General features: G+C 54.9%; 1 protein-coding gene across 1 annotated transcript in view; it reads left to right on the forward strand.

Moving 5' to 3' along the window:
- LOC128767020 (phospholipid-transporting ATPase ABCA1-like) overlaps positions 1 to 13,863 on the forward strand; it is a 15,504-nt gene continuing 1,641 nt past the window's right edge. Inside the window, exons 1-45 of the mRNA XM_053878697.1 lie at positions 1 to 148; positions 766 to 882; positions 1,113 to 1,206; positions 2,178 to 2,319; positions 2,931 to 3,049; positions 3,526 to 3,647; positions 3,717 to 3,920; positions 4,273 to 4,362; positions 4,932 to 5,175; positions 5,250 to 5,389; positions 5,460 to 5,576; positions 5,666 to 5,860; positions 5,932 to 6,137; positions 6,202 to 6,378; positions 6,444 to 6,666; positions 6,733 to 6,954; positions 7,025 to 7,229; positions 7,301 to 7,414; positions 7,476 to 7,650; positions 7,725 to 7,856; positions 7,924 to 8,201; positions 8,260 to 8,492; positions 8,751 to 8,826; positions 8,896 to 9,137; positions 9,198 to 9,249; positions 9,324 to 9,443; positions 9,508 to 9,656; positions 9,715 to 9,839; positions 9,917 to 10,015; positions 10,098 to 10,287; positions 10,380 to 10,474; positions 10,813 to 10,845; positions 10,926 to 11,031; positions 11,105 to 11,179; positions 11,245 to 11,414; positions 11,480 to 11,657; positions 11,733 to 11,848; positions 11,914 to 12,058; positions 12,131 to 12,254; positions 12,577 to 12,706; positions 12,772 to 12,898; positions 12,965 to 13,027; positions 13,101 to 13,207; positions 13,375 to 13,516; positions 13,588 to 13,722. Coding sequence (XP_053734672.1) covers positions 817 to 882; positions 1,113 to 1,206; positions 2,178 to 2,319; positions 2,931 to 3,049; positions 3,526 to 3,647; positions 3,717 to 3,920; positions 4,273 to 4,362; positions 4,932 to 5,175; positions 5,250 to 5,389; positions 5,460 to 5,576; positions 5,666 to 5,860; positions 5,932 to 6,137; positions 6,202 to 6,378; positions 6,444 to 6,666; positions 6,733 to 6,954; positions 7,025 to 7,229; positions 7,301 to 7,414; positions 7,476 to 7,650; positions 7,725 to 7,856; positions 7,924 to 8,201; positions 8,260 to 8,492; positions 8,751 to 8,826; positions 8,896 to 9,137; positions 9,198 to 9,249; positions 9,324 to 9,443; positions 9,508 to 9,656; positions 9,715 to 9,839; positions 9,917 to 10,015; positions 10,098 to 10,287; positions 10,380 to 10,474; positions 10,813 to 10,845; positions 10,926 to 11,031; positions 11,105 to 11,179; positions 11,245 to 11,414; positions 11,480 to 11,657; positions 11,733 to 11,848; positions 11,914 to 12,058; positions 12,131 to 12,254; positions 12,577 to 12,706; positions 12,772 to 12,898; positions 12,965 to 13,027; positions 13,101 to 13,207; positions 13,375 to 13,516; positions 13,588 to 13,722 — 6,297 coding nt within the window. The 5' untranslated portion in view covers positions 1 to 148; positions 766 to 816. The remainder of the gene's footprint in view (positions 149 to 765; positions 883 to 1,112; positions 1,207 to 2,177; positions 2,320 to 2,930; positions 3,050 to 3,525; positions 3,648 to 3,716; positions 3,921 to 4,272; positions 4,363 to 4,931; positions 5,176 to 5,249; positions 5,390 to 5,459; positions 5,577 to 5,665; positions 5,861 to 5,931; positions 6,138 to 6,201; positions 6,379 to 6,443; positions 6,667 to 6,732; positions 6,955 to 7,024; positions 7,230 to 7,300; positions 7,415 to 7,475; positions 7,651 to 7,724; positions 7,857 to 7,923; positions 8,202 to 8,259; positions 8,493 to 8,750; positions 8,827 to 8,895; positions 9,138 to 9,197; positions 9,250 to 9,323; positions 9,444 to 9,507; positions 9,657 to 9,714; positions 9,840 to 9,916; positions 10,016 to 10,097; positions 10,288 to 10,379; positions 10,475 to 10,812; positions 10,846 to 10,925; positions 11,032 to 11,104; positions 11,180 to 11,244; positions 11,415 to 11,479; positions 11,658 to 11,732; positions 11,849 to 11,913; positions 12,059 to 12,130; positions 12,255 to 12,576; positions 12,707 to 12,771; positions 12,899 to 12,964; positions 13,028 to 13,100; positions 13,208 to 13,374; positions 13,517 to 13,587; positions 13,723 to 13,863) is intronic.

The following is a 13,863-nucleotide window of genomic DNA, read 5'->3' on the forward strand; positions in this document are numbered from 1 at the left end:
CAGCGGCGCTTTGATGCTCAATGAAGACCGAGACTCCGGAGTTGCAAGACCGTCTGCGGGACTCCGGAACCCGAACACCTGAGAACCCCGAACCCCGAACCGTCATCGGTCACATCTGCGAACCCGAGTCCCGGTCCGGCTGGACCAGGTAAGTTTCAGGTGTTTTGACCAAGTTGTTGCAGTTCCGCTGTAGTTCCTCGCTCGCAGCCAAAACAACTCGTAAATTCATTCCGTTCCTCGCGTTTGTAAACTTCCGGTCAGAGGCTCTATGTTGACGACAGACAGACTCTCTGCTGCGAAGTTGAGAACTCGAGTTTACTCCCGCTTTTCGACTAAGTTTCAGTGCAGTTACAGCCGCCGCCGCTTGGATCGCTGCTCAATTATCCCCAAATCAGTTCTCAGTTGCGGATCCAAATGTTGAAACTCCGAGGTCAGAGGTCATCGCCTCGACTTCTATGACGAGATCAGCGAGTGGTTGGTTCAGGAAGTCTGATCTCGTGGTTCACTCCATCGACCGAGTGTGGGGGTTCACTTACAGTTGTGACCCCCTACTGTGCATGCAAGACAAAGGTGTTAAATCCACGATGACGTCACACTCGCAGGGTTTGGGGTTGGAGGTTTGATTTCCCCCCACTGTCCTGACAAGGTCTGCGTGTGCAGCGCTCCAAGGGTTAAGAGCAGCTCTCATTTATCTCTGATAATGTGAGATCAGCAGCTTCATTATCTCTGTGTGCGCTGGTGTTCTGACCTTTGACCTCTCCTCAGTTTGTTGGCTGAACCTGGAGCTGGGCTGGCAGACCACAGACGACCGAAGACATGTCCGTGTCTACCCAGCTGGGTCTGCTGCTGTGGAAGAACTTTGTGTACAGACGACGACAGACGGTGAGACACTCACACAGATGAAGATGAGAATCGTAGTTGTTGTTGCCGTGCACTCGTCCCTGCGGTTGTCTCGATACATCATGATGGGGAGGAAGATCTATGCTAAAAACAGTAGCGTCTTTTACGTGGAAACTATTGATCCTCTGTCAATAATCAATAACCAGGGGAAGTTTGCTGCTGTGTATGTGAGACAACTCTCGTGTGACTGTCCTCCATCTTGTATCCTCCAGCTTCAGCTCCTGGTAGAGATTGTGTGGCCGCTCTTCATCTTCTTCATCCTCATCGCCGTCAGACTCAACTACCCGCCGTATGAGCAGCATGAGTGTGAGTCTGTGTGTGTGTGTAACCGTCCAGCATGACAACACGCTGACCGAGTTGGACCCAGTTCTAGGAGCCCGCCAATAGACCCGCTCCCACCCCAACCCCAACCCATCCCCCAGGTTCAAATGCGACTGGTTTCCCTTTCTTCTGGTGCTTTTGGACCTCGGCCTGCGGGATGTTCTGATATCAGCAGGTTTATTAGCTGATTGACAGCCAACAATCAGTTTACAGCCGCTGTCTTTTATCAGTGTGATGCGTTCAGGAACGTCAGGTTTGGTCCGGACTTTGTTCTGTTTCCTGGTTCTGGACTTTGCCACGTTTGTCGCCTCGCATGTTTGTTTGTTTACCCGCGCTAAGTGAGCGTGTCCGCAGCAGGATGTCGCCGCCCCCAGTCACGTTTGTCTCTGCTCTCTGGAGGCGGCGGGTTTCACTTCTACTGCGGAATGTTTGAGTCGTGATTCACGGACGAGTCCAGGCGAGTCCTGACGAGTCCGCCGCCAGTGCCGATCCCCTCTCTCTCTCCGGGTTCGTCAAGATGACTTGGGAACATGGCTGAGTCATGCCACCCACTGGTGTCGCTGACCTTTGACCCTAGCTGACCACAGCTGATTGTGTTTACAAACAAAAAAACGACACCTCTTCTGGTCGAGCCATGACTGCGGTCATGTGACTCAGGCCCGCGAGGTGCTGCTTTCCGGTGTCCTCAGGAAATCTGAAATCTTATCTCCAGCGATTAGCCTGGTGGTAAAGGTGGAGCGATGCTCCCACCACCTGTCGCTGCTCCTCACTGGAGGTTATCTGGTGTTCATCTAGGATGCGTTCAAGTTCCAACGCAGCAGTCTGATAATGCCACGTTGATAAAACCTACCGTTGACAGATGGCAGGTCAGGAAGCACGCAGTAGCATGTCATTGCGTACTGGTCAGAAGAAAACTCAAGGTGACTCACTGACCTTCAGCTCTCCTCCATCCACAGGTCACTTCCCCAACAAGGCGATGCCGTCGGCTGGCACGTTACCATGGATACAGGGAATCCTCTGCAATGCCAACAACCCGTGTTTCCGCAGCCCGACGCCCGGCGAGTCGCCGGGTGTTGTTGGCAACTTCAACGACTCCATGTGAGTTGAGTGTGTGTGTGGTGCCTGAGTGTGGGTATGCTCGTTCATACTGCCTCGTGTGGACCAATTCCTGACAACACACTGTCCTGGTGGGGACCTCATGACCTCAAGGGGACCTTTTGCCGGTCCCCACAGGTCCAAACCTCAATTTGAGGATCAAAACTTCAAAATAACTGGGTCATTATAACTGGGTTTCAGTTTGGTTCAGACTTCTGGTTCAGGTTAGCCATGTCTTCTGGATGGTTAGGTTTAGGGTGAGAAGCTGGGGAAAGGGTTTTGTCAATCCCAGTGTCCCCACGGGGATAGCAGTACAAACGTGTCTGTGTGTGCGCATGTGTTCTTCTACTTCCATCTTTGTGAGAACCTGTATGAGTTTTTTTATCAACTGAGTGAGGACATTTTGCAGGTCCTCACTTTGTCAAGCCTCATGTTGAGGGTTAAAATAGCTTGGTTATTATAAATGGGTTTTAGTTTGGTTAAGAGTAAAGGTTAAGTTTAGCCATTTGTTTTGGATGGTTAGGTTTAGGGGGAGAAGCTGGGGAAGGGGTTATGTCAATGATGGTCCTTACTAAGACAGGAAGACAAATGTCTGCTCTTGTGTTTGTCTCCAGAATCTCCCGCCTATTCTCAGACGTGAAGAAGATTCTGCTGTACAGTCAGAACGACCGAAGTCTGGAAGGTTTCAAGGACCTAGCTCAGGCTCTTGGGGCGCTCCAGTCCAGCAGATCAGGTACGAGTGTGTCATCTTGTCAGCAGCTCTACAACCGACACTGGCCCGCTGGCCACATCTGTTTCAAGTCCTTGGTGCTCGTCTATCGAGCGTCTAACGGCTCAGGACCAACGGACTCTTCCCTCGCTGTGAGGGTTGGTCGCTCAGCTGGGCTTCACCAGGCCCAGACCGTGATGTCTTGATCTGCTGAAGCGAAGTCTGGTCGTGGACACGCTGGTCTGGTGAAGAGATGGCTCAGGTCTCACGAGGTCCCGACCCAGTTGCCGCGTGGCAGCCTGTCAGAACCTGCCGAGGACGGAAGCGTGGGCGGGGGGTTTGTCCTGTAAAGAGCAAACACTGCCGCTCCTGCGGACGTGTGCAGACTAGAAGCCCCAAAGTAGAAGGTTGTGGAACAGTGGCCCGGCCCACGTCAGCCAGGCTCCTTTGTGCATAATGTCTGGGAATGTATCAGGTTCCAATCACCTGTCGCCCTGCAGGGTTCAAGTTGAAGCACTTCCTGCGGGACGACGAGATGTTCTCAGACTTTTTGCTGAAAAATGCATCTCTGCCAGAAGACGCCGTGCAAAAGATCATGGATGCTGACGTGGACCTGGAGAAGGTGAGGAGCTCTGCTCACGCTCACTCTGCTGATGCTCAGTGACCCCATCATCTCTGCCCCCTCTCTCAGGTCATCCTCAAAGGTTTCGGGGTCCATCTCAGGGACATGTGTCCCAGGAAGAAGGGAATACGGAGATTCCAGGACTATGTTACCATCTCAGACCTTGGCGTGTCGATGCTGGTCCAGGAAGTGGTGTGTCTGGCGCCGGTTCCCTGGCTGGACCGGGCTGAGCAGCACTTCCGCAGCAACCTGGACTTCTTCAAACCCATTCGGGTAAGTTCTCAGCGGGCGAGCGCGCTATGAGCGAGTGGGGGAGTGAGCGAGTGAGATGATGAATGGATGAATGGAGTGGGTGAGCGAGTGAGCAAATGTGTGAGTGAGGGTGGAAGTTTGTGGGCGAGCAAGTCTTATCACGCACAAAGAAAAACATAAAAGGAGGACCTCTCATTGGCATAACCCTTTCCACAGCCTTTCCCCTAAACCATCCAAAACAAGTGGCTTGTTATAATAAGCTAATTTCACTGATGTTGTAACCCACTAAATCTTGGTGAAGGTGGCTTGTCAAGACTTGACGTGCCCACCTTGTGACGTTTGCTGGCCTGAAGTGTTCGGGTTTGTGTTTCAGAGGGATGTGAGGTCCGACCCCGAAGCTGTCAAACGTGTCGCCACAGCAACCAACAAAGTCTTGGAGAATCTGGGGTCACTGGCAGTGGAGGTACCCACCCGCAGCATGCACACATCAGGGAACATGGGTCAGAGAAGGTTCTGCAGAGCGGTCCCCGTGTCCTAGTCTGCTGGGTGAATGGGTTTGCTGAGCCGAGTGATGGCGCCGGTGTCAGCTGAGTAAAGAGATCTCATGAGGAGACCACCTCCTGCTCTTCCCTCCAAACACACACATACACACACACACACACACACACACTCTCAAGCGCTGTGCCCAGCAGGGTTCTGGTTCTGGTGTTGAAATGCTGCTCGGATCAAAGATCAGTGGGCTCTTGTTGGTTCCAGGTTCTAGTGAGGTTCTGGTTCCCTGTCAGAGTCTCCACCAATGAAATACCAGAGGAAAGTTCATTTCTGCTGACCCAGATGTTTGCCTTAACCACGGGGTTATCTCTGACACACACACCCGCACAGGAAACATGTGACAGATGTGCTTTGTTGTTGCTCAGTGGATGCTGAATCAGGAGAAGTGCATTTGCAGTGATCGCATTAAAGACGTTGCTGTCGGATCATGGAACTTCTTCAGACCTGGTGAACGTTGTTTTCCCTCCCGCATGTGTCCAGATGGCCGGGATGAAGAGCTGGATCGATCTAAGGAATGAGATTCTGTTTCTGACCCGGAACGCCACCTCATCTCCAAGCATCTTGTACCAGGCTGTGTCCCGCATTGTGTGCGGCCACCCAGAAGGGGGCGGACTACAGATCAAGTCTCTGAACTGGTATGAGGACAGCAACTACAAGGCTCTCTTTGGGAACCACAACAACAGCAGCGACGACGAGTCCACGTCCGTCTACGACAACACTACCAGTGAGTCCTGACTTCATGACCAGAACACAGCTGGTTCTGACAAGACCAAGTCAGACATGTGAATGTATGTGCAGCCCCCTACTGCAACAGTCTGATCAAGAGCATGGATTCCAACCCGATGTCTCGGATGATCTGGACCGCGGTGAAGCCACTGCTGATGGGGAAGATCCTCTACACCCCCCACACCCCGGCCACACAGCGGGTCATCCTTGAGGTGCAGACCCTGTTTGGCAATTTGAGGTTTGGGACGTTGACTGTTTTTCTGACTGTGTGTGTGTGTGCAGGTGAACCGGACGTTCCAGGAGCTCGGTGTTTTTCGGGACCTGGGGGGAATGTGGGAGGAGATGAGACCTAAGGTCTGGAACTTCCTGGAGAACAGCGAGCAGATGGACCTAATCCGGGTAATGTAGCTATGGTACTGAAGTCCAGTCTAAATCCACGTTTGTCAGACAGCGAGCAACAACGCTGAAGTGTGTTGTTGGGCCATCAGACCATGCTGAGGAACAACGTGACGGCTGCCGTCTTCCAAGCGCAGCTCGCGTCCACCCAGTGGACCGTCTCCGACGTCTCCAGCTTCCTGGCAAAGCAGGCTGATGACACGCGGCCCGCAGGCAGTGCCATCACCTGGAGGGACGTGTTCAATGAGACGGACCAGGCCATCCTCAGCATCTCGCGCTTCATGGAGGTCAGTTTCTGCCCTGCAGTGAGTCGCGTCAGCCACCAGAGGGCTCCTGACCCTCTTTGACCCCTCCTTAGTGTGTGAACCTGGACAAGCTGGAACCAGTCCCCACAGAGGAGCACCTGGTCAACAAGTCAATGGTTCTGTTGGAGGACCGCAAGTTTTGGGCCGGGATTGTGTTTCCGGACGTGAGCCTCAATGACACGGAGCTTCCCAGCAATATCAGTTACAAGATTCGCATGGACATCGACAACGTGGAGCGGACCAACAAGATCAAAGACGCGTAATGGCCCAACACGATCGCACACTTTTGCACACACAGGTCGTCATGCAGTCTGCCCCCACAGGTACTGGGACCCGGGTCCTCGGGCGGACCCCTTCGAGGACATGCGCTACATTTGGGGCGGCTTCTCATACCTGCAGGACGTGGTGGAGCAGGCCATCGTGCGGGCGCTGACCGGCATCAGAGAGAAAACGGGGGTCTACATCCAGCAGATGCCGTACCCCTGCTATGTGGACGACATGTCAGTGCCTGAGCTTCGCTGACCTTGAAGACCAGGAGGTTTGTGACATGTGTGTGTTTGTGCAGCTTCCTGCGCGTCATGAGCCGCTCCATGCCGCTCTTCATGACTCTGGCGTGGATGTACTCGGTGGCCATCATCCTGAAGAGTGTGGTGTACGAGAAGGAGGCCCGGCTTAAGGAGACCATGAGGATCATGGGCCTCAACAATGGCATCCTGTGGTTCAGCTGGTTCCTGAGCAGTCTGGTTCCGCTGCTGATCAGTGCAGGGCTGCTGGTGCTGCTGCTCAAGGTGACACCACAGCTCAAGTCCGACTCCTCCTCCAGTCACTTGACGTCTGTCGCTCTGTGTGTCCAGAAGGGGAACCTCCTTCCCTACAGCGACCCGGGTGTGGTCTTCCTCTTTCTGGCGTCCTTCGGTGTGGTCACCATCATGCAGTGTTTCCTCCTCAGCACAGCCTTCGCACGCGCCAATTTGGCGGCGGCCTGTGGTGGCATCATCTACTTCACCCTCTACCTGCCATATGTGCTGTGCGTGGCCTGGCAGGACTACATCGGCTTTGGGGCCAAAGTGTTTGCGGTAAACAGGCGCACAGTGAGAGCCGCCTCACGGCCAGCAGTTGGCTTCGCTCACGCTCCCCCTCTTGCAGAGCCTTTTATCTCCGGTGGCATTCGGATTCGGCTGCGAGTACTTTGCTCTGTTTGAGGAGCAGGGGGTTGGGATCCAGTGGGGCAACCTGCTGGCCAGTCCCCTGGAGGAGGATGACTTCAGCCTGCGCACCGCCATTCTGATGATGTACGTGGACTCCTTCCTGTACGGCGTCCTGACCTGGTACATCGAAGCAGTCTTCCCTGGTGAGCCTTGGTCACGACCCGCTCTTGCTCCGCTCGCCCTGCCGGTGCTGAGCCTGAGCTTCTGTGTGCAGGTCAGTACGGCATCCCCAGGCCCTGGTTCTTCCCCTTCACCAGGTCATACTGGCTGGGAGACAAAGAGGAGAAGTCCAGTAAAGTTCCCCTAAACCGAGCGGGAAACGCTGCAGGTGCAGATCTACAGACAGTGCTGGAGCTTGTTCAGTGTTGAACACAGTTGTCTGTGCACAGCCGTGTGTGTGGAGGAGGAGCCGGCCCACCTGGACCTGGGTGTCTACATTGAGAACTTGGTGAAGGTCTACCGTCACGGGAAGAAGCTGGCGGTGGACGGACTGACGCTGGGCTTCTACGAGGGGCAGATCACTTCTTTTCTGGGTCACAACGGAGCTGGCAAGACCACCACCATGTAAGCTTGTGCTGCCACCAGTGGTCCCAGGTCGTTCTTGTGTCTGGCTCAAGTGTTGCTGTGCCTCCCTGCAGGTCAATCCTCACTGGGCTCTTCCCCCCCACCTCTGGCACCGCCTACATTCTGGGCAGAGACATCCGCAGTGACCTGAGCGCCATCCGCCAGAGTTTGGGCGTCTGTCCTCAGCACAACGTCCTCTTCAGCATGTGAGTCTGCGGGTCTGGTTTCGCTGCCCGGGTCCTGTCGACTATTGACGCGTGGCTTCCCCTGCAGGCTGACGGTGGAGGAGCACATCTGGTTCTATGCTCGACTGAAAGGTCTGGGAGAGGAGCAGGTGAAGCGTGAGATCGAGCAGATCCTGCAGGACACAGGCCTGCCGCACAAGCGCGGCGCTAGAACCAGCACTCTGTCGGGGGGGATGCAGAGGAAGCTGAGCGTGGCACTGGCTTTCGTGGGCGGGGCCAAGGTGGTGATCCTGGACGAACCTACGGCTGGCGTGGATCCTTACGCCCGCCGCGGGATCTGGGACCTGTTGCTGAAGTACCGGCAAGGTGAGTCCAGGGTGCTGGTCCTGAAGCCACCTCTCTTCTGACGGCGAACCATCACCAGGTCGCACCATCATCCTGTCCACGCACCACATGGACGAGGCCGACATCCTGGGAGACCGGATCGCCATCATCTCACACGGCAAGCTGTGCTGCGTTGGCTCCTCGCTTTACCTGAAAAACCAGCTGGGGACCGGATACTACCTGACCTTGGTGAAGAAGGAGCCAGAGCCGGAACCAGAGGCTTCACTGAGCTCCTGCAGGAACTCCACCAGCACCGTGTCCTTCATCAAGAAGGTGGGATAGACACATACACGTTTCAATCTCTGTCCTTGTGGGGACCTCTCATTGCCATCACCCTTTCCCCTGCCTCTCCCCTTAAACCTAACCATCCGAAACACATGGATAAATATAACCAGGACAAGAGAAACCTAGTGATTTTTTAATACTCAGATTGAGACTTATCAAATTGGGGACACCAAAAATGTGTCCCCATTCCCAAATATGCCAGTGTGTATTCTGAAACGCACAGCTAATGTGGTGTTGGTGTCTCAGGAGGGTGAGTGCTCCTCGGTCAGCAGCAGTGACGCCGGTCTCGGCAGCGACCATGAGAGTGAGGCGGCGACCGTCGGTAAGCTTCAGCCACCTGCGTAACCTCATAGCCTCCACTTTCCCTTGACTTTGACCTTGGTGCCCCCAGAACAGGGCCTGGCACCGCAGGCTCCCATGGCTCCACCAGAGGCTGCTGCTGTGTCTTCTGTGGTCTTCCATCACGTCCCGGCGGCCCGGCTGGTGGAGGACCTGGGCCATGAGATCACCTACGTGCTGCCCTACAGTGCAGCCAAAGACGGTGCCTTTGTGGCGCTTTTCAAAGATCTGGACCAGAAACTGTCTGAGCTCAACATCTCCAGCTACGGCGTGTCGGACACCACACTGGAGGAGGTAGGGTGACGTCATCGCACCGCCACGGCTGAAGTCACATGACTCTGTCCTTCATTGTAGATTTTCTTAAAAGTGGCTGAAGACAATGGCGTGGACACGGAGGTGCCCTCAGGTGAGCGCTTTAACCCTGAGCTGTACACCGTGGAACCGTGTTCTCCTCTAATCTGTGTGTGTGTGTGTGTGTAGACGGAACCCTTCCTGTTCCCCGGCGGAGGAGAGCTCATGCTTTCGGAGGCGGAGACCCTCAGAGCTGCCTGCGACCGCTGACTGATGAGAACGAGGGCAATGACTCGGATGGAGACCCAGGTACGTGCACGCACGCAGAGGGCCTGAGGTCATGTGACTGACGCTGCTTCGCGTCATGTGACAGAGTCCCGGGATGCGGAGTGGCTCCGGCTCTCGCCAGGTAAAGGCTCGTACCAGGTGAAGGGGTGGAGCCTGAAAAGGCAGCAGTTTGTGGCGCTCATGTGGAAGCGGTTCTTGTACGCCCGGCGCTCCAGGAAGGGTTTCTTCGCTCAGGTACGTGCCGCTCGGGTCTCATTGGCCGCTGACCTCACTGACGTCCCTGTTCCTCCAGATCGTCCTGCCAGCCGTCTTCGTCTGCATCGCTCTGGTCTTCAGTCTCATCGTCCCTCCCTTTGGAAAGTACCCAAGTTTGGAACTGCAGCCCTGGATGTACGAGGACCAGGTCACTTTCTTCAGGTGTGGCGAGACCCAAGACAAAAAAAAAAAAGGAGTATGAATTTTCATTCTGACATTTCATTGTGTCCGTGTGTCAGTGACGACGCTCCGGGGGATGTGAGCACACAGAAGCTTCTGGACTCTCTCTTGGACGCTCCAGGTCTTGGGACCCGTTGCATGGAGGGAACTCCAATCCCGTAAGACTCGCACGACATCACATGGACATCATTTCACCGTCTCTGCTCAGGTAGCGACTGGACCTTGTCCTGCTGTCCACAGAGACGCCCCGTGTACCATGGGGGACGAGGACTGGAGCTGGCCTGAAGTCCCCAAGAGTGTGCAGGAGATCTTCAGCTCTGGAAACTGGACCATGGAGGAGCCGTCGCCCGGCTGCTTCTGCAGCTGTGGTGGGAAGAAGAAGATGTTGCCTGACTGTCCAGCTGGAGCCGGAGGACTCCCCCCTCCTGAGGTGAGCTGTGCTGTTCCTCTGTGTGCACACATTCAAGTACATTATCTAATAATGTACATTATCTAATAATGTCTGCGTGTGTGTGCGTGCAGATGAAGCTGAGCGCCTCCGACACGCTGCAGAATTTGACTGGAAGAAACATTTCTGACTATTTGGTGAAGACATATGCCCAGATCATCGGGAAGAGGTGACTCACACTGACACATTTTAGGGGAACGGTGCCAAGAAAAGCCAGAAAGTAAAACATTATTGTGAGGACTGTTGGTTCGTTTAGATTTACAAATGTTATGGTATATTTCAGGTAGCAAAACACATAAGATATGTTTGGGCAGATGGAAAAAACACACTAGAAGGGGCACTTTACTCTCGCACCACTAGGGCTCTCTCTATACACGTCTCTGCAGACACACACAGAGGCGCTGCCTACCGCGCAACACAGTGTCAGTTTATCCACATCAGGACTCACTCACTCACTCACTCACATTAGCACAACATTGTAAAACCATTGTGTTCTCTACCCTTCAGCTTGAAAAACAAAGTCTGGGTCAACGAGTTTCGGTGAGTAGTTGATGAGTGCTTGATGATCTAATCAGCTGTTAGTCAACAACACACACACACACACTGCGGTCCTGTCACAGCTACGGAGGGTTCTCGCTCGGCGCCAGGAGCACGCAGGTTCTTCCGCCGGCGGACGAAGTGGACGATGCCATTCATCGAGTCCGAAAGATCTTTGAGCTGCGGAAGGTGAGTTGGCTTGTTTGGGAGTGCGCTGCATGTGCATGGCTTGTGACGTGATAATGAGTCTCGTCGGCCACAGGGGGGCGCCGCAGATCGTTTCCTGGACAGTCTTTCGGGGTTCATCAACGGCCTGGACACCAAAAACAACGTGAAGGTGAGAAGGTCCGGGGTGGTGATGGTGGTGGATGACGCTGGAGTGACGGTTGATGTGTGGCTCAGGTGTGGTTCAACAACAAAGGCTGGCACAGCATCGGCGCCTTCATCAACGTCATGAGCAACGGCATCCTGCGAGCCAACCTGCCTGAAGGTCACGACCCCAGCAAGTACGGGATCCGAGCCTTCAACCACCCGCTCAACCTGACCAAGGAGCAGCTGTCCCAGGTGGCACTGTGAGTCAACACACACACACGTAACACACACTGAGGCGCGGAGTCCAACAGTTGTGTGTGCGCAGGGTCACGACCTCCGTGGACGTCCTGGTGTCCATCTGCGTGATCTTCGCCATGTCCTTCGTCCCCGCCAGCTTTGTGGTCTTCCTCATTCAGGAGCGGGTCAACAAGTCGAAGCACATGCAGTTCATCAGTGGAGTGCACCCCCTGCTGTACTGGCTGGCCAACTTCACCTGGGACATGGTGTGTGTGTGGGAGGGCCTGTGCCAGGGGCCATGCTTGTGTGTTGCCGGCTCTCACCTGTCTGACTCTCTCCAGTGTAACTATGTCGTCCCTGCGACGCTCGTCGTCCTCATCTTCATCTGTTTCCAACAAAAAGCTTATGTGTCGTCTACAAACCTGCCAGTCCTGGCTCTGCTGCTGCTCCTCTATGGGTACACACACACACACATGCACGGTCTTTTATTCTCTGCTCACTTCCTGTGTTTACTTCCTGCAGGTGGTCCATCACGCCGCTCATGTACCCCGCCTCCTTCTTCTTCACCATTCCCAGCACAGCGTACGTCGTCCTGACTAGCGTCAACATCCTCATCGGAATCAATGGCTCCATCTCCACCTTCGTCATGGAGCTATTTGGCAACAACGTGAGCCCTGTGTCTGACGCCCGGTGTCACGGGCTGCCAGCCGTCGCTCACCCTGTCTGCGCTTGTGTGCAGGAGATTGGAGGCATCAATGACATCCTGAAGAACGTGCTGCTCATCTTCCCACACTTCTGTCTCGGCCGAGGACTCATCGACATGGTGAAGAACCAGGCCATGGCTGACGCCCTGGAGAGATTTGGTAACACCCACGAAAATACACACGTTTGTCTTCCTATCTTTGTGAGGACCTCTCATTGCCATAACCCTTTCCCCAGCCTCTCACCCTAAACCTAATCATCCAAAACGCATGGCTCACCTGAACCAGGACTCTGAACCACACTGAAACCCTGTTATACTGACCCAGTTATTTTGATGTTTTCACCCTTCAAACCGTGTGTGGACCGGCCTCATGAGTCAAAATGTCCTCATAAGATCAGTGTCTTGTCAAAGATCGGTCCACACAGGAATAGTATGCCCACAGACACACAACACACACAGCTGAGAGTCTATTTGTGGTGCAGGCGAGAACAGGTTCCGCTCACCTCTGGAGTGGGACATGGTCGGGAAGAACCTCTTTGCCATGGCGGTGGAGGGAGTGGTCTTCTTTATCATCACGGTTCTGATCCAGTTCAGATTCTGCATCAAACCGAGGTAAGTCGCGTGCACACATGCTGCCTCTCACACTCAGTGCCTCCTGACATCGGTGTCCTCCACAGACCCGTCAGCAAACTCAACAAGCTGGGAGCTCTGGGTGAGGAGGACGAGGACGTGGCCCGGGAGAGACACCGGGTCATTCACGGGCTTGGACGCGGAGACATCCTGGAGATGCGGCAGCTCACGAAGGTCTGCTCCTCCAAAGGCAACACACATGACCTTAGGACCCGAAAGTGAAATCGTCTTTTGTGACAGGTGTTCAAGAGGAAGCAGAAGCCGGCGGTGGATCGGCTGTGTGTGGGGATCCCCCGAGGGGAGGTGAGGCGCACGCCCACACCCTGGCGCCAGGGCTTCCTCTGGGGCTGTGTCTAACCCTGTTTGTGTGTGTAAGTGCTTCGGGCTCCTCGGTGTAAACGGTGCCGGCAAGACGACCACCTTCAAGATGCTGACCGGTGACACGATGGTGACCAGCGGCGAGGCCTTCCTGGCTGGGAAAAGGTGAGGTCAGGGCTGGCGACCTGAAGTGACCCCAGAATTGTTGTTGTTTGCTGGCGCCTCAGCAGCAGCTTAACAGGATTAGACAGATTCTGAGTGGTTGCACCGATGTGATCCACGAGGACCTGGCACGGTTCAAGTGAGTTGACCGTCTTCATGCGTGTGTCCAGCATCCTGCGAGAGATCGAGCAGGTGCACCAGAACATGGGCTACTGCCCGCAGTTTGACGCCGTCAACGAGCTGCTGACCGGCAGAGAACACCTGGAGCTGTACGCCGTCCTCAGAGGGGTCCCCGAAGACCAAGTCTGTGACGTGAGTGGCGCTGCTGGCCATGGTCTGCCACAGGGAGGAGGGCGATGGTGATGAAGGTGCATGATTGACAGGTGGCAGACTGGGGCATCAGGAAGCTTGGTCTGCTCAAATATGCGGACAAGGCCGCAGGGAGCTACAGCGGCGGGAACCTGAGGAAACTTTCCACCGCCATGTCCTTGATCGGAGCGCCGCCCGTCGTCTTCCTGGTAACACACACACGCACACTTGTGTTGCACAACCCGTGCCCTGACCAACCAGAGAGCAGAGGGGCGGGGGGGTGATGTAACGGGAGATTAAACTGCAGCCCAGAGCCTCAACAGTCGGATGGAAGAACCGCTGGAGGGTTG

Source organism: Synchiropus splendidus, chromosome 11 (genome assembly GCF_027744825.2).
Source record: "Synchiropus splendidus isolate RoL2022-P1 chromosome 11, RoL_Sspl_1.0, whole genome shotgun sequence".
In the NCBI taxonomy this organism is placed as follows: Eukaryota; Metazoa; Chordata; class Actinopteri; order Syngnathiformes; family Callionymidae; genus Synchiropus; species Synchiropus splendidus.